This window comes from Chiroxiphia lanceolata, chromosome 8 (genome assembly GCF_009829145.1).
Source record: "Chiroxiphia lanceolata isolate bChiLan1 chromosome 8, bChiLan1.pri, whole genome shotgun sequence".
NCBI classification, from domain to species: domain Eukaryota; kingdom Metazoa; phylum Chordata; class Aves; order Passeriformes; family Pipridae; genus Chiroxiphia; species Chiroxiphia lanceolata.
Window position 1 is genome coordinate 35,894,626 of NC_045644.1, and position 20,628 is coordinate 35,915,253.

The window sequence follows — 20,628 nt, forward strand, 5'->3', positions numbered from 1 at the left end:
TAATATCTCCTTTTGTTGGGCAGATGTCATTAATGTGTCAGGTGGTAGAAATTATGAACCTCGGTCACAAGAGATGTCTGGCATAGAAAGAGTGGTTTAATTGGAGTTTATAGATGAACTTCCCAGATCCAAAATTTACAGAGGTGGGGGAGAAGGTGGAGATTGCAGTCCAGACCCTGTTCTGTCCCTGAGATGTGATGGATCCACAAGAGGACACCTTGTGTGGCTGATCCAGGTGATAGAGCAGCAGGGGAGAGTGCAGAGTCTTGGAAGCCAAATGAGAACAATTACAGGCCACCCATTCCCTCCCACTCAGCTCGTCTCTGGCTCCAGGACCATGAACTGGATGTGTCTCCTCTTAGCAGTACCTGTGTTTTCACTTTGTTTAGAAGCTGGTATTTGATTAATTATTTTAGCACGTTGTTTGAGACCCCAGATAGGGAATAAACCGAGTGGATGTGCACTGTAGGCTCCAACATAAAAGCCATACAGTCTTTAATAACACAGACCTGGACTAGAGGAAAGCAGAAGCAAGAATTAAAGCAGTTGTGGGACCAAGCAGGGAACTCGTGTCACCATTACAGATTCAGCCCCTCTGGTCCTCAGAACATTATTTGTATTATTACTGAGGTCTCCAAGTCCTCTTGGGCTTCCACTGCTCTGTTCACATTTGTCATGTTTCAGAGCCCAGCTCTTTACCCAAAGCACTGTAATTTTTCCTGTGTAATAGGATTCTGTTAACCAACTGTGGACATCTGATGGTGTCATATATCATTTATGGGATATCAGACAGAAAGAGCAGCACACCCATAATCACCCTGCTGTTTGTGGCCAGAGGAGGGGGGAGACACACTGGGATATTCTTTAGACTCCCACTTTTAGCCTTTGGCGTGACAACTTACAAATATTTTGTATTAACCTTCCCTGAACTAGATCGAGGCACAGATTGCAGAGCAGAACAAACACTGCAGGAGAAATAACTTCATCTGGTCCTGGTATTGAAACATAGAACAAGCTGGAGAGTTGGGCTGATTCCAACAGGATGAGGTTCAACCAGGCCAAGTGCCAGGTCCTACACTTTGGCCACAACAACTCCCTGCAGCCCCACGGGCTGGGGACAGAGTGGCTGGAGAGCAACAGGTAGGAAGGGAGCTGGGAGTGTGGATGGACAGGAAGCTGAACAGGAGCCAGCAGTGTGTCCAGGTGGCCAAGAAGGCCAATGGATCCTGGCCTGGATCAGGAACAGTGTGGCAGCAGGAGCAGGGAAGTGATTCTGCCCCTGGACTCAGCGCTGGTGAGGCCACCCCTGGAGTGCTGTGTCCAGCTCTGGACCCTCAGCTCAGGAAGGACATTGAGGGGCTGGAGCAGGTCCAGAGGAGAGCAACGAGGCTGGGGAAGGGACTGGAGCACAAGTGCTGTGAGGAGAGGCTGAGGGAGCTGGGGGGGCTCAGCCTGGAGAAGAGGAGGCTCAGGGGAGACCTCCTCACTCTCTAAAACTACAGGAGGTTGTAGCCAAGTGGAGGTCAGGCTCTTCTCCCAGGAACCAGCAGTAGGACAAGAGGGCTGGGTCTTCAGCTGTACCAGGGGAGGTTTAGGTTGGATATTGGGAAGCAATTTTTTCTAGAGAGAGTTATGAGGCATTGGAATGGGCTGGGCAGGGAGGGGGTGGAGTAACCATCCCTGGAGGTGTTTAAGGTGAGACTGGATGTGCCATGGGCTGGGAACCACGGCAGGGTTAGATCAGGGGTTGGACTTGATGATCTCTGAGGTCTTTTCCAACTAGGCTGATTCTATGATTCTATTATTGACCGCTGCTGCAGCCAAATGGCTCCTTGCATTGTTTGGATGTCTCAGGACTCTGTTCTCAGAGAAAGCCAAAGGTAAAACAGTGAATTCGTAGAAGTATTTTGATTGGAAAAGACCTCTAAGACCATGGAGTCAAACCATTATCCAGCACCAGTGTGTTCACCACTAAACTGTGCTCCCAAGTGCCCCGTCCACATGTCTTTTGAACACTTCCAGGGATGGGGACTCCACCACTGCCCTGGGCAGCCCCTTCCAATGCTTGGCCACCCTTCTAGTGAAGAAATATTTGCTAATATCCAACCTGAACCTACACTACCCAACTCAAGGGTAGTGTAGGTTGCTCCTGTCCCTTGTTCCCTGGGAGCAGAGCCTGATCCCACTGGCTTCAGCCTCCTGTCAGGGAGTTGCAGAGAGCAATAATTATTGCATCCATTCTAATATTGCCAAGGAGGAACAGTATAAATGGCATTAATTTCTTCTTGCCACCTCAAACAGACCAAAATTTCTCTTTTTTTCCCCAGTTCTCAGATTCCTTTGGCTGCTTCCATAACTTTTCCCCTTGATCTGAGGCAGCAGCAAGTCCCAGTGTGTTTGGGAGGGCTGAATCACTTGCTCTGAGTTGCCACACAGACACACATCCCCTCCCAATACAACTGATTCCCAGTGTTAGGAAAAGCAAAATCATGGCAGTTCAAATGGTGTGCCTGTTGTTAGGATTTAGCTTTTGGAAACGTTGTGGTAATAGGGCTTAAGAACCAGGACCAACCTCTTCCCAGTGTGTGTTGCTCTTTAGTGAGTAATGTGTTCCTAAACGCATATTATGAGTATTTCTGTATCTTGGGGCCTCTGAGGTACCTGCATATTTTATGCTGTGTCCTCCTCTTAATATTACCAGCATTATTTTTGTATTACTTTGTCTCTTTCTTGTTGTAATTGCCTTTTCTTCTCCTTCTGTGTTCCAGGATTGGCTTACTCTTTAGTTTTTCAAGGGGAATGTGGAGTGCAATGAAGTCATTGCCTCAGGTTAAGGATTCCAAGTGATAGAGCAACAAGAATAAATAAAACCAGAGCTGTCGTTTTCTAGCAGTGCCATACTACAAGACTGCCCTCAAATGAGGGCTGCAGGAGTGGGCAGGGAGGTGACTGAGAACCAGCTGAACAGCAGCTGGGACAGGGAGCTCCTGGAGCGGGGCCAGCGCAGGCTGCGGAGATGCCCAAGGGATGGAGCAGCTCTGGGAGCAGCAAAGGCTGAGGGAGCTGGGGCTGTTCAGCCTCCAGAGCAGAGCCTGAGAGGGGCCCTCAGCCATGTCTGGAGGGGCTGCAGGGAGGGGGCAGAGGATGGAACAGGCTCTGCTCAGGGGGGCCCAGCAATGGCACAGGAGGAACGGGCAGGAACTGATGCCCAGGAAGTTCCAGCTGGACAGGAGGAAGAACTTGTTGGCTGGGCAGTGCCCCAGCCCTGAAGAGAGAGCAGAGAGGGGCTGGAGTGTCCTCCCTGGGGCTATTCCAGAGCTGTGTGGACACACTCCTGTGCCCTGTGCTCTGGGCTGGCCCTGCTGGAGCAGGGAGGTGGCACCAGATGCCCACTGTGGTCCCTTCCAGCCTGACCCATCCTGGGACTCTTACTGTGCCATAATCCCAGTTATCAACATTCTGCAAGGTATTTCCAGATCTAGTTATCACTAGGAGAGGATGGGAGAAGAGGGATGCACAGGTCAGCATTAGGAAGAGGGAGGGACACTTTGGTTCAAACCCTGCTGCACCGGGTGTGTAAGTAGTGCCACTGCTTTCTCTTCCTGCAGGAATTTACCTGAAATTCAGTTAATTCATGTTTCCAAGAGCAGGTGAGCAGTGATACATCACTGCTTCCTTATGTGAGATTTCATTCCAAAAATAATGGAGGATTTCTGCCAGAACTTACACGGGCAGTGAAGGACACATGGAAGATAAAAGACATTAGTGAACCAGTTAAGGTCAAACACATGTCAAGAGTTTCTAGTATTTCTAAAATGAATTTGTTATATTTTTTCATTAAATTTCCACCCACGAAGTTAATCCTTGCTTTCTAACACCTAACAAACATCTTTTCCCATTTAAAGAACAGCAGAGCAATACAGCACAGCAGCAGCACAAAACTTACAGGAAGGTTAAAAAAAGGATCCGTATTACCTCCAAAATTTATCTCATTTGTAGTGGAATTAATGGAATAGCAGCCATGGTGTTGGTCTGCGGTGCCTGTAAACAGATTTATTTCTTTTCTTCCATCTCAACTGATCAGTTCAATCATCTGCCAGTCATTTATTGCCTCGTATATTCCATCATGAATATTATCCCCTAATTTATATGATGAGCTACTTTAGGGCTTGCTGAGCGCTGAATGTGAAAAAGATGCATTCAGACCATGTGAGGTGTAACAAGGCTCTGTTTTGGGTGTCTTCAGACAAGAATCCTGTGTAAAGCAGCACCAATCAAAGGCAGAATTCAAGGGGCCACTTCATACTTTTTGTCCTGTCATCACAAAGATTTTGAACTTGATAATATGAAGGTGTGTGTTTGTTCTGAGGGGCCAAGAGAATAGGGAGAGACGGGAAGAGACTGGGAAGGCACTTCTTGATACTCCAATATCTGGTGAAATCAGGTATTTCAGGGAGTCATAGAGTGGTTTGAGTTGGGAGGGACCTTAAAGCTCAGCCAGTCCCACCCCCTGCCATGGGGACACCTTCCACTAGCCCAGGTTGCTCCAAGCCCCGTCCAGCCTGGCCTTGGACACTTCCAGGGATCCAGGGGCAGCCACAGCTTCTCTGGGCAACCTGTGCCAGGGTCTCATGGTATGGGAGCCATTTAAGGGAAGAGGAAAAGATAATTTTCTCATACAGGAATTAGAGTTGAATAACATTTGATTTCCATTCAGAAAAAATAAACTCTCCTGTGAGAGAGTTGTTTTCTGAAGTCACAGCTCAGATTTTCAATGGTTCCCATGCTGGGTCTGTCACTCCACATCCAGAGACTTTGCTTCTGAAGAACTTTAAAACTTATTTTCATGCTATCATTTCTAATAGCATATGGAATTTGCATTTTAATATTTAATAGGCAATTCTTGCTGTTCTCACTAAGGTGCTTATTATGAAGGGTTCACTTCTCGCTTCCACAGAATCCCAGGATGGATCAGCCTGGAAGGGACCACAGTGGGCATCTGGTGCCACCTCCCTGCTCCAGCAGGGCCAGCCCAGAGCACAGGGCACAGGAGTGTGTCCAGACAGCTCTGGAATAGCCCCAGGGAGGACACTCCAGCCCCTCTCTGCTCTCTCTTCAGGGCTGGGGCACTGCCCAGCCAACAAGTTCTTCCTCCTGTCCAGCTACAACTTCCTGGGCATCAGTTCCTGCCCGTTCCTCTTGTCTTATTTCCTGTTTGTTTGTTTCTTTCCATGAACTGGCAGTTAACAGATGGAGAAACTGAAAACTAATGGGAGAGATTAATGGGAAATTAAGGGGAGAGATTGGTGTCTGGGGTCTGTCCAGGGAGTGCAGCTTGGAGCAAAAGGGGAAGGGGCTGGAAGCTGTTGTCCTGTGGCATCACTGGAGCAGTACTCAAATAGGATCCTGGGCCCAGGGCAGGTGTTGGGGCTCCAGATGAGGCTGGTCCAGGCTTTTAAGGGCTATGAATGACCTTAAGGCCGTGAAATCTTGGAGCCTTTAGGGGATTTTCATTGTGCTTATTTAGTAAGAAAATACCTTGGATTTTTGTTTTTTAAATAAGGTGTTGAATGGCAACTTCCTGTGGTTAAAGAACACACCAGAGGAGTTGGGATTTTCAAGTACAGAAACCACCCCTTCGCTTTCCACAAAAGAGAGTTTCCCACTTATAGTAGAGGAATGTGAAATATGCCCTTGGAAACCCCCAGACAGCAGGGAATTATTAAACACCTGGAGGCAGCTCAGGTGGGAAGGCACCAGCTCTGGGAATGTGCACATGGACTGAAGTGGCAGATGTTCAAAACCAAAAATGACAGCAGAAAATTACAGATCCAGATCTGGAGCTGTGGGAAGAGACTGGGGGATTTCCGTGTGTGACATGAAGGAAACCTTTTCACTTTCTCCCTTTGTGGGATTGAACATGAGTGGAAGAGGAGATGGCTTGAAAAATACATTTCTTTTCCTATTTATTAGACTTTTCATAAAAGCCAGCAGACTGCAAAAGGAGCTGGAAAGGCTTAATGTGCATTTATTAGCTCAGACACTGGTTTTTATAGCAGTGGAATACTGATTTCCACTTTGACTGGAAACCTTGGTATCAGCACAGTCCTGAAGTTGTAGGAAAAACACATGGATGTACTTACAAAAGTTTCCTGTGAGAATTTACACTGCAAAAATTATAGCATTTAAGAAGCTGACAAACTTAAGAAGTGATTTTTCTTTTTCCAACAGGTCAGAAATAGGAGACTCAAACATTTCCTGAAACTTCTAGGATTTTTTCATGGAATCGTGGGATGGTTGGGGCTGGAAGGGACCTTAGAGATCATCTAGTTTATGGTCATTTCTGCTTAACAGTTGAGGAGAGAGGCAAGAGGAAAGGGAAGCTTAGGGGTAAATGGTGTTTTCCCAAATGGGCACCTTTGCACATGTTGGTGATGGTAAAAATCACCTGAACGGTGGGATTCTCTTAATGGTCTGGATAAATCAACAGGATATGTGGGTTTGGTGTTCTTTGAGAGGAATTTGTCCCTCTGGAACTGCAGAGGGATTTTATCAGCAGATAAAAAATTCTATTTTGCTGTCGCAGAATTACAGCTATTTTAATAAATAATCAATCCTTGGGTAGAACTAGGTCCCAACCTACAAAAAAAAAAAAAAAGGCAGGAATTTAAAAATCACACTGATTTTAGAAGCTGCTAAAGAACCCCTCAAAACCTGGATGAGTAGATGTAGAAAAGTATAACCCTGTTTTAGCAAGAAGGAAATCAGTGAGGGTGAACCAGGTGGTTTTTTGGGGATGTTGGGAAGGAGAGGCTTCATTCCCATTTGGAAGGGCTGCCATCTAGTGCACTGCAGGTGCTGGCAGCAGGTTTAACAGGGTTCCTTTGGATAAAAGGGCATTTGCACTAATTATTGGGCCTGAGATAGCTATAGAGACATACACATAAATATATATATGTGTATATATACATATATATATGTAAACACACACACACACACATATATATCAAATATATTGGAGTATCACCCAGAATTGCTTCTGTCGGTATGGAGGCTAAAAACAAACTCCAGCTTTTACTCTTTCATTTGTCTCTCATAAAACAAGATTTCTACCAAAACACTTCTTCAAATCAAAGTTTATTCTTCTTTAGGAGGTCTTCAGGTTCGTGGTAATATTCAAATCAGACGAGTCTGTCACTCAGGTAACATTATTAATAATATTAATTATTACTAACAAACGTGAGTTATTAATTGGAAGGTGTAACCGGGGCTAGTGGGAGGTGTCCCTACCCATGGCAGGGGGTGGAATGAGATGGGCTTTAAGGTCCCTTCCAGCCCAAACCATTCCATGATTCCATGCAACAGCTGCAGGCAGAGATTTGAATCCAAGGTGTGTGTTTCCAGAACAGGGAATGAGAAGGAAGAGGGAATTACTTCACCCAGGTGTTAAAAGCTTATATTCTTAGTGGAGCACAAGCATAAAAGGCCTCCCTGTGTCCTCATAAATCAAAAATATCTGGATGTCCCTGAAGTCCTCTGAAGCTTCCAAGTCCATTTTATGCTGGGAATGCTGTGCTGGAGGGATTTTTCTTCTGCTCTAGCCATGGATTGCCCTCCCCACGTGTCCAGGAGCACCTGGTTTAGTATTAGTGCATTACAGCAAGTGACTGGCTTAATGATTTTTAAATTACATATTGATTTCCTCCTTAATACCTTTCGTCCCCCCTGCTTTGTTTCCCCTCTCTGGCATTCCGTGGTGACAGTCTCAGTTCACAACATTTTTGTTCAGCATTTTAATACTCTTTGCAGAGAGGTCAATATTTGTTCTCCTACCAACCTTTTTGCTAAGTAACAAGCCTTTAAATCTTGGGAATGAGCTGTTTCCTCTTCAGAGCGTAAGGAAAGTGCTTGGGAAGAGGGATCATTCACACAGCTGACTAACAAATGAGTTGGCAACAAGAATATATCTTAGTTTGCTTTTGGAGGTGCTAATGTGGATTTCTCAAGACCAGCAGAATTTGAGCATCTCTCCCATCCCGGGCTTGATCCTTGATCTTTGGGCAAGGGAGGGATGTCAGGGTGTGTCGTGGCCTGTTTGATGTGTTTGCCCTGTGTGAACATGGTGAAACAAAACCAAAGAAGTGGCAGATTAAGAACATCTGTGGTGGGAAGACAGCTTTGGGGGCGTTATGCTTTGACTTTCCCTCTGTTTTGTAAATAACAGATAAGCAGTGACACAAAGGGTGGTTTATATCTATCTCTAAGTATTTGGCTGCTATTCCCTTACTGTCAGAATACACAGCCCAGGTGTTTGAAAGGGAGATATATGGAGAATCCATTACCTAGATTTCCCATTTACATAGTTTGGTGCGTGTCTGAGGGTTAACAGGAGCCTGGATTTAAGTGAATAGGAGCCTGGATTTAGTTGAATAGGAGCCTGGATTTATGTGGCTGAAGCAGTGAACTGTGGAAGGTTGTAAGATGCTGCAGTTTGGCCACAGGAGCACGTGGAGGATTGTGCCTCGGATTTAAAAGGTGATTTCATGACTTCTTACCACCACTTTGGGGAAGGTTTACTACCCTATTCCTTAACCTGTGCTTAGGGATGGCACTGGTGCTGCATCCATTTCAGTGCCTAGGCAGGTTTAGAGGTGTTTTAAGCAAAAGCCATGAGGTGTAGAGTGAACTTCAGTTATTAACCCGTGCAAATGTCTTTGGTCTTTGGTTGTAACAGAAGCCCAGTACTTGCTCCAAGTGTTATATTTTTGCCCAAAGTCTTGCTGTGATGAAAACCTGAAAACTGTGTCTCTGCACCTGTCCACCGTGAAGTCCACTTTGATGGCAAAAATTGGATTGGAGGTCTTGGAGAGAGATGATTATTTCCAAGGACCTGGAGGGACAGGACAAGGGAGAATGGCTTCAAACTGACAGAGTAGGTTTAGATGGGATATTGGGAAGAAACTCTTCCCTGTGAGGGTGGGGAGGCCCTGGCACAGGTTGCCCAGAGAAGCTGTGGCTGCCCCTGGATCCCTGGAAGTGTCCAAGGCCAGGTTGGACAGGGCTTGGAGCAACCTGGGCTAGTGGAAGGTGTCCCTGCCCATGGCAGGGGGTGGAACCAGATGAGCTTTAAGATCCCTTCCAACCCAAACCATTCCATGATTCTTTGACTACAGAGGCACAGGATTTGGGGTGAAATGGAGTGGATCTTGACCTCTTGAGCTACTCACAGAACATACCATGTGCTTTCTTTCTATACTCTGAGAAAATCAGGTTTGGGCTGTGTTCCATCCTCAGTGATGGTGCTTTGTGCCCGAAAATCAGTAGTTTCTTTTCGTGACCTTTTTGGTACCTTAAGTGCCCGTAATATGTAAAGAGGAATTATACCAGTTGAAGGAGATGATAACATAAGAATTTCTCCTTCTCACCTCTGAAACCAGACTTTATTAGAATAAAGAAAGCATTACAGCCAAAAAAATCCCATTTCCATGTCATCTGCAATGTTTTTCATGTTAAACCTTCTGCCTGCAAAAATTCCCTTTGTGCTTCCAGCACTTAACTCCTCGTAGACATTTGGGATGAGCACAGGAGATCCTGGTCTCTCTGAGGGGCACTTACTGCAGCTTCATAGCAGTGACCTGGGATGATTCTTCTGGGGAGCTTTTATTTTGTTAAAAGTGGAAACATTTAAGCTCAAACTCTGCTATAAAAAGAATTAGTGGCTGCTTTAGGATTCTGGAGAGATGAGCCAGGAAGAAAAGCATGTGAGGCTCTTCTGGGTAGTTATGACTGAGGCATTTAGTGCCTGTTGGGTCGTCTCAGTTAACATTTATGAGGCACAGTCATGCATAAAGCTTGTCTTAGAGGAAAGATAAGTTAGAGAGGCAGAAGACTTTCTGTGTCCTACTTTATGCTTTGCTTTGTATTCCTTTGTATTTTGTACTGATCTGTGTATCTTGGAAAAAATAGGTGTGTTAAGCAGGATGACTTCCTCATTTTCTCTAGCAGAGGATGTAGTGTATCATCTAGCAACAGATTATGCTTCCCAATACCTCAAGTCACCAATTTTCAGGCTCTAAGGCCACATAAAGGTATTCAAAGATAACAAAAGCATCCCAGGGTGAATTTCCCCACCCCCAGGGAGCAAAAAGCAGAGGGTGAACTCTTGTTCTTGGCCCAAGAAAAAGGATGGCTGTGGGTTTGCAGGTGCACAGAGAGGGGTGGATCCAAAATACAGGGATAAATACAGATAAAAGGCTGTATTTCAGAAACTTCACCTGCTCCAGGGAGGTGATTCTAAGCGTGCAAATCATGGGAGCAAGACGCAAAAAAACCCAAGTTATCATGAGAGTGTTATTGGGTTGTTATCCCCGATGGAGGATTCATAGAATCCCAGACTGGTTTGGGTTGGAAGGGACCTTAAAGCTCATCTCATTCCATCCCCTGCCATGGGCAGGGACACCTTCCACTAGCCCAGGTTGCTCCAAGCCCCGTCCAACCTGGCCTTGGACACTTCTTGCAGTGGGAAGGGTCTGTATGATGTCGGTTCCTTTGCCACAGAAACATATTGCTCCAGATTGGAGTTTCTGGGAGCAGAATGGAGCAAAGCTTCTTTCCCAAACACCACGTCCCTTTGAAGAGTCGGGAGAAACAAGATTGATTATGTAAACTAGACCTGGGTATTAAATTCTCAGATGAAGTAAATTATTTTCTCACAAACAGGTCAAGAAACGAAAATTATAAGATCCAGTGCCTGTAATTCTGTGTAGGAATGCTCATGTTTGAATTTGGATGTTTTTCAAAAATGTTTTCATTTGAATGCTCTCCTAGTTAAATTGCCTAGGAGTGGCTTTTTAATGTAATGTTGTCTTTGAAAATCTGAAACTCGGAGAAAAGGCTTTTCCAGTACCTTTTGAAGACTTGGATCACAGACCTTTCACCAATCACAAGGCATGAATTTTTCAGGCATTTATTACATGGATTTCTGACAGCCATTTTTTGACATGTAGCTGTTCATTATGCTGTTGTACCCTCTGATGAGGTCTGGGTGAATGTTTTAAAGGACTGTGTAATATAATGTTTAGCCCATATCAGCACACTGAATTTGCAGTGTGCAGAGCTCTGACAACAGGTCAGGGCATCGTTGTAGGAACTTTGTGTACCTGGAGTCACAAATTTTTAATAACCTGTGACGCTGGTCGAGCTCCTAAATGTTGGTGGCTCCTGGGTCAACATGTCACTGAGAGCCACGAGCATCCAACAGTGGCATCTCCTGTGGTGCCAGCCTGGGCATTCCCACACGGCCTGGGGTTTGGGTGAGGGTGCATCTGTCCCACAGGGATGTGCCCATGGATGTCTGTATACACATATAGCTGTGCACACATCTCTAGGGGGGAAAATACAGTGAAATTGGGTCTTCGAAGCTTCTTGTCATCATGATACACATCAGTCCAAAGAGCACCAGCCTGGGCTCTCCTGGGGTGTGGATGCTAATCTGACATTCTATTTCCTCTTGATTTATTGCATATTAGAGGTAACCAACACCATCAAACAACAGCAGCTTGTTCCTTTTGGAAAATGAGCAGAGCCCAGTGCTGGAGGAGCAGGTGGGGTGGAATTCTCTGTTCTGTTCACTTGTGAGACTGTGTTTTCCTGCAGAATTTCCTTCAGTTGAGCTCTCACAGGAATATTTCTGGTGAATCTTTGGCTCCTTCCCCTTGGGTGCCGGTTTTGTGTGGTGGCAATGGCACTGGGAGAGCCTGGGAATGGCAGCTTTCCCGAGGAGGGAGTGGGGAGAGTTCAACAAAACCATTTGTGAATGTGTCTGTAATTCTGTTTGAACTTCAGAACTAAACTCTTGATTGTGTTTAGCAGGATATGAATGATCACTTGTCAATTGTGTTTTGCAGGATATGAATGATTACTCACCAGTATTCAGCCAGAAGCTCTACAGGGGGATGGTTGCTCCCGATGCCATCAAGGGCACCGTTATCACCACGGTTTCAGCTGAGGATCAGGATCCCCCGGTAAGCAAAAAGGGCCTGTTAATACCCTACACCCAGGAGGGAAAAAACTTCAACTCTCCTTAGTGCCTGTACTTTCATCCACCAAGATGATGAGCAGGAGTTTCAGAGGAGTAACTCCCACATTTGCTTTGCGTCGGCCTCTCCTTTGTCGTCCTGGACAGAGGCTGCATTTACAAGGCCGGTTCCTGAAGCTGGAAAATCACTGATACAGCTCCCAGGGAGATTTTTTGAAAGCTCTCTATCTGACTTCACAATGTAGATGAATAAGGGAATAGGCAGGAAGGGAGGCTGTGCCTGTCCCTGGGACAGTTCTGCAGCTCAAAGAGGAAACAAAGCACAGCTTTGTAAGGTTGTCGCTGTCTCGATTTCACAGTCACCGAGCATTTCCAGTCTGAGCCACCCAGGGTTGTGTGGAACACACACCTCACCAACCAGCCCATTCCACGTGCAGGATTTGAACCCAGGGCACTCATTTTGGGGATAAAGTTTGTTTCTGTCACTGGCTTTTGTTGCTGTCCCCTGGTGGAGCTGTGGATTGACAGGACTGGGCACACGTTCCTGACTCGTTGGCTGTTCTGAAGGGGAATAGCAATCCTTGGAATCAGAGGGTGATGAACATCAGTGACCAGATGATCCACTGAGGACAAGAAAAGCCAAAGCTGTTCTGCCAGCCAGGTTTAATTTTTAATTGCTAGTGTTTGGCATATTAAGGAGAATAAGCCTGAGGGAGAATGTGCCATGCACATTAAAAGCTGGTGGCAGTGCTCTGACACAAATCAGCTAAATATGCTCTGTGGTGAGTTCTTCGCCACCCAGAGGCAGAAATGCCAGAGCAGAGTTTCTGGAAGGACAGCCCTGCTACCCCAAACACAGAGAGGCAGCAAATTCCCTGCAGGTCATCCCTGTCAGTGGGGGATTCCTCACCTGGGAGGCACTTGAGGTTGTTTAGAACAGCTGAAGATCTGGAGTATTGTTTGTTTAAAGTGTAGGAAAGCCAGTAACATCATCAAGTAGGCAATTAATAGTGGCTAATTAATAGTAGTTAGCAATTAATAGTGCTGCAGGGTATTTAAGGACAGGCAGCAGAGGACAGAGGCAGTAAGGGAGCAGTAAACAAAAGAAACTGAGCAGAGGGGTCCCTTGGTGGCCAGTCTTGGACAATTTTGGTGGTGGTGCCTGACTTTGAGGGGAGAAAGCAGAAAGGTGATGGAGTTTCCTGCTCTCCTTCCTCTGCATCCTGTTTTGTTCATCTTAGAAGTGTAGAACCACAGGATGGTTTTGGTCAGAAGGGACCTTAAAGCTCATCTGGTTCTACCCCCTGCCATGAGCAGGGACACCTTCCACCATCCCAGGTTGCTCCAAGCCCTGGCCAACCTGGTCAGACTTGGTAGGAAAAGCCTTTCCATGAGATGTTAAGAGGCCTGTGCTCCCTTCTCTCCAGTGGTGGAAGGATTAAACCTTTAGCTCTATTTCCATGTAAAATATCCTCGCTCCAGGGAAGGAGGTTGGCCAGAGTTCCTGACAAACTTGAGGTGTATCTGCAGGTGTTGGGAGTCTTAAAAGCCTGGAAGTTGCTATAAAGGTGACAAGCTGCAGCACCTGTGAGGATTTGTTGTGGCTGCCCCTGGATCCCTGGAAGTGTCCAAGGCCAGGTTGGACGGGGCTTGGAGCAACCTGGACTAGTGGGAGGTGTCCCTGCCCATGGCAGGGGTGGGACCGGCCTTGGACACTTTAGGGATGAGGATTTGCTCTTGGCAAGTTTATCCAACTGTCCTGTGAGAAAATCCTGCAGAAAAGGATGTAAAGGATCAATAAAACCAGGCAAGAAGATGAATTTCTAGGCCATGGAAGTTGCAACCTAAGTGGGGAGAGAAAGTAAATAGTTGTTCTTTGGGGTTAGGAAGCTGGTTTTAAGTTGGTCTTTTGTGCAGCTTTTATTTAACGTTATCTGTTGCTTTACAACAACAAATTTTGGATTCTATTTGCACATTCTGATAGAAGCTCCATTTTATAATCCCTGGATTTAACATGTCTAAATTTTGAAGACTGAGTTCTTGGAGGAAACAAAATATTCTGAAACTGATGAATGTATACTTATAATTCTTAGTCCTGTGCAATCAGCATTTCCAATACAAAGTTACTCCACTTTTTCATTTTAAACCTCTTTCCTCTTCTGTATTTCTCTCACTATCACATGAACACTTGTTGCATTTGTTTGATTTTTATGAAGATTTAAAAACGAAGCTGCCCTGAAGCATTTAATGAAAGCAATAGCCATAAAAGTCAGCCAGCTATGGAGGAAAGCTTTTAAAACAGGTTTTCAGAGGGTTTTTTATTTCAGACTAATGGCTGATAGTTTTGTCTCTCATCTTTTTTATTTTAAAAGTAAGAATTATCGGGCATAAACAGCTTTGTTTCTTTTTCTGCCTGAGCCAACCTGTTTAGATGCTTTGTGCTCCTGGAAAATCTCTGTTTATTTGGAGCTGGCTTTGACATTAAAAGGTGTCACAAAGTATTTGATATGAATTCGCCAGAAATTGGTTTTAAAAACACACAGCCTTTTCTCTGTTCACCAAAGGACCTTCCTCTAAACTTGCCTTAAGGGATAGAATATTTTTAGCTATCATCAATATTTTACTTCTGTGGATTGGGTTTTTTAACCTCTTGGAATCTTATTTGCAGAGCACTAATACATCTATTTTATCAGTTCAGGAAAAGAAATAGTTGTCTATTAAAAAAATAATTGTTGGCTTTAAAGTACACCTGATTATCAGGGCAGGTCTAATAAGAGCCTCACTAATTTGAGGTATCCAAGCCTGATTTTTTCACTCGTTATTTTGCAAGCAATGTAATCTATTCCCATATCCACATTAAACTCGGCCCAGGATAAAAGTCCAGCCAGATTTTTCCATCATCTGCAATAAAAGCTTTTCAGAACTAATCAGCTCTTCAGAGACTCCCACTGTCTTAGTAAATCCCAGCTTGGCTCCTCATTGTCAAATTAACATGGATGCTGTGAGAATCCGAATGGAAATGCTCAGCACCTGCACGGGATTGCTCTGCAGCCAAGGCAAATTGGAATTTTCCAAGAGCAGAAGAGCAGGTTTGGGGTGAGAAGGATGCGTGAATGTTGTCAGTGGAGGTTGGCTCTTCATTCCAAACAAACAAATAGTAGTTTAGGTGAAAGATAAGAGGGTGAAAAACACCTGGGATGTAATTTTCTGTGTGGATTTCCTAAATTATTTAGAAACCTACTGCATATGGAGGTGTGGAAGTGTCACAATGACTATGATGTGCTTTCAGGAAGTCAGAAGGAGTAAGAGCCAGGTTTTACTCTTCAATTGCTCTTAAATTAATCTTTACTCTTAAATTAATCCAACAATTAATCCTCATTTATTGGAGCTGTAGATGAAAAGTTCTCTTGGTTTTATTTAAAACAACTCCCCCCATCAAATCTCCCATTGTTTGCAACTGTGTATCTTCCATGTCTGAATGAGTATCTGAGGATGAAGATGTGTGATCTTCTTTATTTAATTCCTGCTTAAAACTTGAACCATCAATAGAATGCACCTGTTGATAATAGGATTGGTTTGTTTGAAAAAAACACCCATGGATTTCTGGTTATTATTAACACTTAAAACAGAAATAATCTGTGCTAGATTCAAATGTTTCCTGGTAGGTATTTTGTTATGTTTTTATTTTGACCTGTGGATTTCAAAGTGGTCAAAAACTCTTGTCCTGAAGGCATAAGAGACCTCTGATAGTTATTCCTTCAGGTCCTTGCTGAAATGTCAATTAAAACATAGAAACCAATGCTTTTAACTAAAGGCCAGAGCAAGATTTGCAGGGCTGTCTTTGAGAAATGTCAGTCTAAATTCTTACCAGTTACTTACACTTTCCCCTTTCTTTTCCAGTTTTAATTTACCTTTTATTTGCAGTGACTGAGAATATAAAATATGTTTCAGAAGATACTTTTCCATTTGTTGTAAGAACTCGAATTTGAAGTGCAATTCTGCTCTTTGAAATCTGGTCAGTTTTGCTTGACCTGTTTTCGTGAAATGTGGTAAATCAACAGATTGTCCTTTCAACCCAAACCAGTCTGTGGTTCTGTGATTTTTTTTTTTCCACTGTGAACTTCTTGCCTTCTTTCCTGGAAGAGCTCCTTTGACCCTCTTTGAGTTTGATTCCCCCAGCACAACTCTTTTGTGTTGAAGTCAGAAATGGTGAAAGGTGCCAGCAAGTGTGAGATGGGTGACTTTACAGGGGCTTTGTGTGCCTGGGAAGCCACTAAAATGCTGCATTTTTGATGATGCTGGAATGGTGCTTCTAGATCTAGAAAGATGCTAGAAATGCATCCTGTAGGAAAATCATAGAATCCGTGAATGGTTTGGGTTGGTTAATGATCATCCATACCATGGGCAGGGACACCTTCCACTAGCCCAGGTTGCTCCAAGCCCCATCCAACCTGGCCTTGGACACTTCCAGGGATCCAGGGGCAGCCACAGCTTCTCTGGGCAACCTGGGCCAGGCCCTTCCATGTATCTCACCTAAATTTCCCCTCTTTCAGTTTGAAGCCATTCCCCCTTGTCCTGTCACTCCAGTTCCCAATGAACAGCCCCTCTCCAGCTTCTCTGTAGCCCCTTCAGACCCTGGAAGGTGCTGTGAGGTCTCCACACAACCTTCTCCTCTCCAGGCTGAACATTCCCAGCTCTCCCAGCCTGTCTCCACAGGGGAGGTGCTCCAGTCCCCTCAGCAACTTCTGGGCCCTCCTCTGGACTTGCTCCAACAATTCAATGTCCTTGTGATGCTGGGACACCAGAACTGTGCACAGTGACCCTGGTGGGGCCTCACCAGGGCAGAGCAGAGGGGGAGAATCACCTCATGAAAATACTGATTTTGAAGTGCTTTTTTCCTTTACTGGCACAAATGTGTGCAGATCTGGTTTCTCTTGGATATTTTCAAGTCTTTACAGGGACAGATCCCTGGACTCCCCACAGCCTGGACAAAGGCAGTACCTGACTCACTCACTTCACTCTGACTTTTCACACTCTCCAGCATCCTCAGGCAGCACCTATCACCAACCATCTCTTTTTTGAGCAGATCCACATCCTTTGGAGCTGAAGAAATCTGAAGCCTTGTCCTAGGGTTGGATAAATCCCTTGGAGACAAGGAGAATTTCCTTCCTGGTGAACATGTAATACCTTGCTGAAGTGGTGTGGTAATGAGCGATGCCAGATGGTTCTGACTGTGTTCTCAAAGCTCTTAACCCTCCAAATATTGGGACAGGAGAGCACCAGGAGCTGTTTGATGGCTGCTCAGTTTGCTTTGTTCATCGGAGGTGATTCCCAGGATTGACATAACGAGGGGTGTTTGCTTTTCCTGTATAGGCCTTTTTTTTGTGTGGTTTATCACTGTAAAAGCTGGAATATTTCTGCCCTGGGCTCCATAGTCTGATTGTTTTTATTTGAAATGTTAATTTAAACAGATGCAGAACACTAATTTTAATGAGCAACCAGCTTCCAGAGCTCCAGAACATCCAATTTAATGGTTTATCCGTTCTCTTACCACCTCATGAGGTTTTTCTTCAATGGAGCCCTTTTGTCAAATTGAGAATAATTGTCCTTATTGTGTTACAGGCACCCACTAAATATAAGATGCTGATAGATATTTAATTAGCGATTTCACAGAATTTTAATTGGAGGCAAAAGCATTTTCAGGCAGTCCAGAACTTCATCTTCTAAAAGCTCTTACTGCTGGATTTCATAGAGTCTGCTGGAGACCTGGATGTGGGACACATGCTCCAAATTCCATGAGTTCTTCAAGTCATTTCATCTCAAGGCTTTAGAGGGTCACGTTCTTTTTGTGTTCAGCTTGTGAGAGTTTAAGAATTCAGAATTTCCAGCTTTAGTAATTCAGAATTTCAGGTCTTTTTGCTGAGTTCCCTACGAAGGAATAAAACCCACCCACAACCCAGAGCTGGGATAAGACCCACCAAAGTCATCCCGCTGCTCTCATCTGCCCCATCTTTCATGGGGACTTTGAGCATGTTACAAAAGCCTGTACCTTTTGGGTTAGGCATCACTTCCCAACTTTTTTCCTAGAACTAACTTTACAAAATTTGCTTTATTGAACTCTGCTTTATGCAAGTCACTCGGATTTGTTTTGAAGTCTATGGATGGAGGCAATTTATTACTCTCCTCACGAGGTTCACGTTTTATCTGTAATAGCCTCAGAAGCTTTTTGACTTCAGTCAGACAGAGGCATTGAGTACAGAGAGACTTGGTAGACAGCTCTGTTTTCATTATGCTACCATCCCATAATTGGACTTTATTTAGGGAATGAAATCCACATCACTGACCAGAGGCACATCCGGGATCTTCACCAGTTGACTGCAAATGAATGAAAGTGAAATTCATTTTTTCCCCATTCTTTGCTGGGCCGAGTCATTCTGGTTTCATATGTGTTATCCATTTGAACCCTGGAATCATGGAATGGTTGGGGTTGGAAGGGGCCTTAATGATCATCCAGTGCCACCCCCTGCCATGGGCAGGGACACCTTCCACTAGCCCAGGTTGCTCCAAGCCCCATCCAGCCTGGCCTTGGACACTTCCAGGCATCCAGAGGCAGCCACAGCTTCTCTGGCAACCCGTGCCAGGGCCTCCCCACCCTCACAGGGCAGAATTCCTTCCCAATACCCCATCTATCCCTGCCCTCTGGCAGTGGGAAGCCATTCCCCCTTGTCCTGGCACTCCACCCCTTGTCCCAAGTCCCTTTCCAGCTCTCCCGGAGCCCCTTTAGGCCCTGGAAGGGGCTCTCAGGTCTCCCTGGATCCTTCCCTTCTCCAGTGAACACCCCCAGCTCTCCCAGCCTGGCTCCAGAGCAGAGGGGCTCCAGCCTTCCTCTCCTGGAGAGTGGAAGTAGCGATTCCTGGCTTCCTCTTGAGTTGCTTGCAGAAATACACCTGAAAACACCCAGAAATTGTTGTGCTTCACTTTCTCTTTTTTTTTTTTCCTCCCTTTATTGGATTACAATTTCTCTGCAACCTCTCTGTGCCTGTTGGGAGTTATCTGGACAGTGCACATGTGCTTCATCCATGGCCCCTTTCCCAGGAGCAGCCTCTTCATCGAACCTAAATATTGGGGCCCTGCTTGTCCCTGTCAAGCTGGGCCACAAATGAATGTTGTTTCCCCAGAGCAAATGGAAACTTATGGAATAACAAGCCATGAAAGAAATAATTGAAGTTGGATGAGCTTTTTTAAAGAGTTGTGTCTTGAACTCTCAGGGAAACTTTGCTTTGAGAGAACAAACATGGTTCCTTCCAAGCAGAATCCTTGCTCCGTGGCTTATTTGAGAATAGGATCTGCTCTATTCAAGTTTTGCTGCAGACATAATAATGTATCTAAATTAATTTAGAGCAGAGGCAAAAGATGATTAATATTTCAGATAATTAAAACTTGCTTCTAAAGAGATTTCCCCGGGAAATCTCTCTGGAGATTGTTCTAATTACATCGGTGCCAAAATACCGTAAATAAAAAATAAATCCCAGTTTTGTTATTTTTCAGCAATGGCAGGGGCAAAGTGTACTTGATAGTCAGAGCAGGAACAATAACCTGATGAGAGTTTTGTTTATTTAATACCAAATTACCCAAGGTGTGCAGGTTTAATGATGATGAGAGCTCTTAGTCTTCCAAGCCAATGTGAGGGCCATTACTCTGAGACCAAATAGACTGGATTTCAGCAGGTAATTTGCTCTTAATTACAACGTTGAAGAGAATGACTGAAGCAGAGAATGCCAGCAGGAAAGTTGATAATGGCCTCTGTTATGCTGTGATCTTGGGAATTTCTCACATTTCCAAGGATTTGCACTCTTAGCACTCATGGGCCTGTGAAGTTCTTCTAACTGTTAATGTGACCTTCCCTGTGTTACTTTGCTGAACACCCAAACACGTCGGGCAGACCCAGGTCTGGATGGTTAAAGGTGCTGATTCTGCCTGTCACCTGAAAGGGGGGAGTTTGGATTTTTGCCTGTGGGTGCCCCCGGGAGATTCCAGACCCTGATGTCCCCCAGTCTGTCAGTCAGTGTCTCATAGGGAGGATTGAAGGCTGTCGGGGAGAGTTTCTGCCTACAAAAATAGGGTTTTAATCAATCTACTGGTACAGAGATTAAGCCAGGACAAGCTCTGATACAGAGCAGTCTACTCACGTGCCATGGGCTGAGCGCAAACACAAGCTCCAGTCCTAAAAGCAGCATTTAGGGTATAATTCTCACCCAAGTTGTCCCTGTGGAAGATGGGCTCAGCCCCTTCAGTTTTGGTGAAGTCTTCTCCCAGTTTCCCCCTCTCCCCAACTCACTTTTATACTCTTTTCTTTGTTTGGCTGGGGTTTGAGTGGCTCTAGTCATAAATACCTTTTATTTCTGATTGGGGTATTTAATGGGAGGGGGGTGGTCGTGGCTTGGTACCTGAGAGGGGGTTTGATATGGTTGTTGACTTCAGCAGCAGAACACATTCTCTTGGCAGACAGGTGCTGTGTGGTCTCAGTACCACAATATTCCCCCATTCTGCTGGAATTTCAATGGAGGAGGCCACAGAGTTTATTCCTCTCT

The 20,628-nt window shown here is 45.0% G+C and overlaps 1 protein-coding gene across 20 annotated transcripts in view; it reads left to right on the top strand.

Annotated features, from left to right (window-relative positions):
- PCDH15 (protocadherin related 15) overlaps positions 1 to 20,628 on the top strand; it is a 696,943-nt gene that overhangs the window by 592,030 nt on the left and 84,285 nt on the right. For all 20 annotated transcript variants that reach the window (XR_004358261.1, XM_032694780.1, XM_032694781.1 and 17 more), the window contains one exon: positions 11,907 to 12,023. Coding sequence is in view for 19 of the 20 variants with exons in the window: in XM_032694780.1 (XP_032550671.1) it covers positions 11,907 to 12,023 (117 nt within the window). In the remaining variant the exon portion in view is untranslated. The remainder of the gene's footprint in view (positions 1 to 11,906; positions 12,024 to 20,628) is intronic.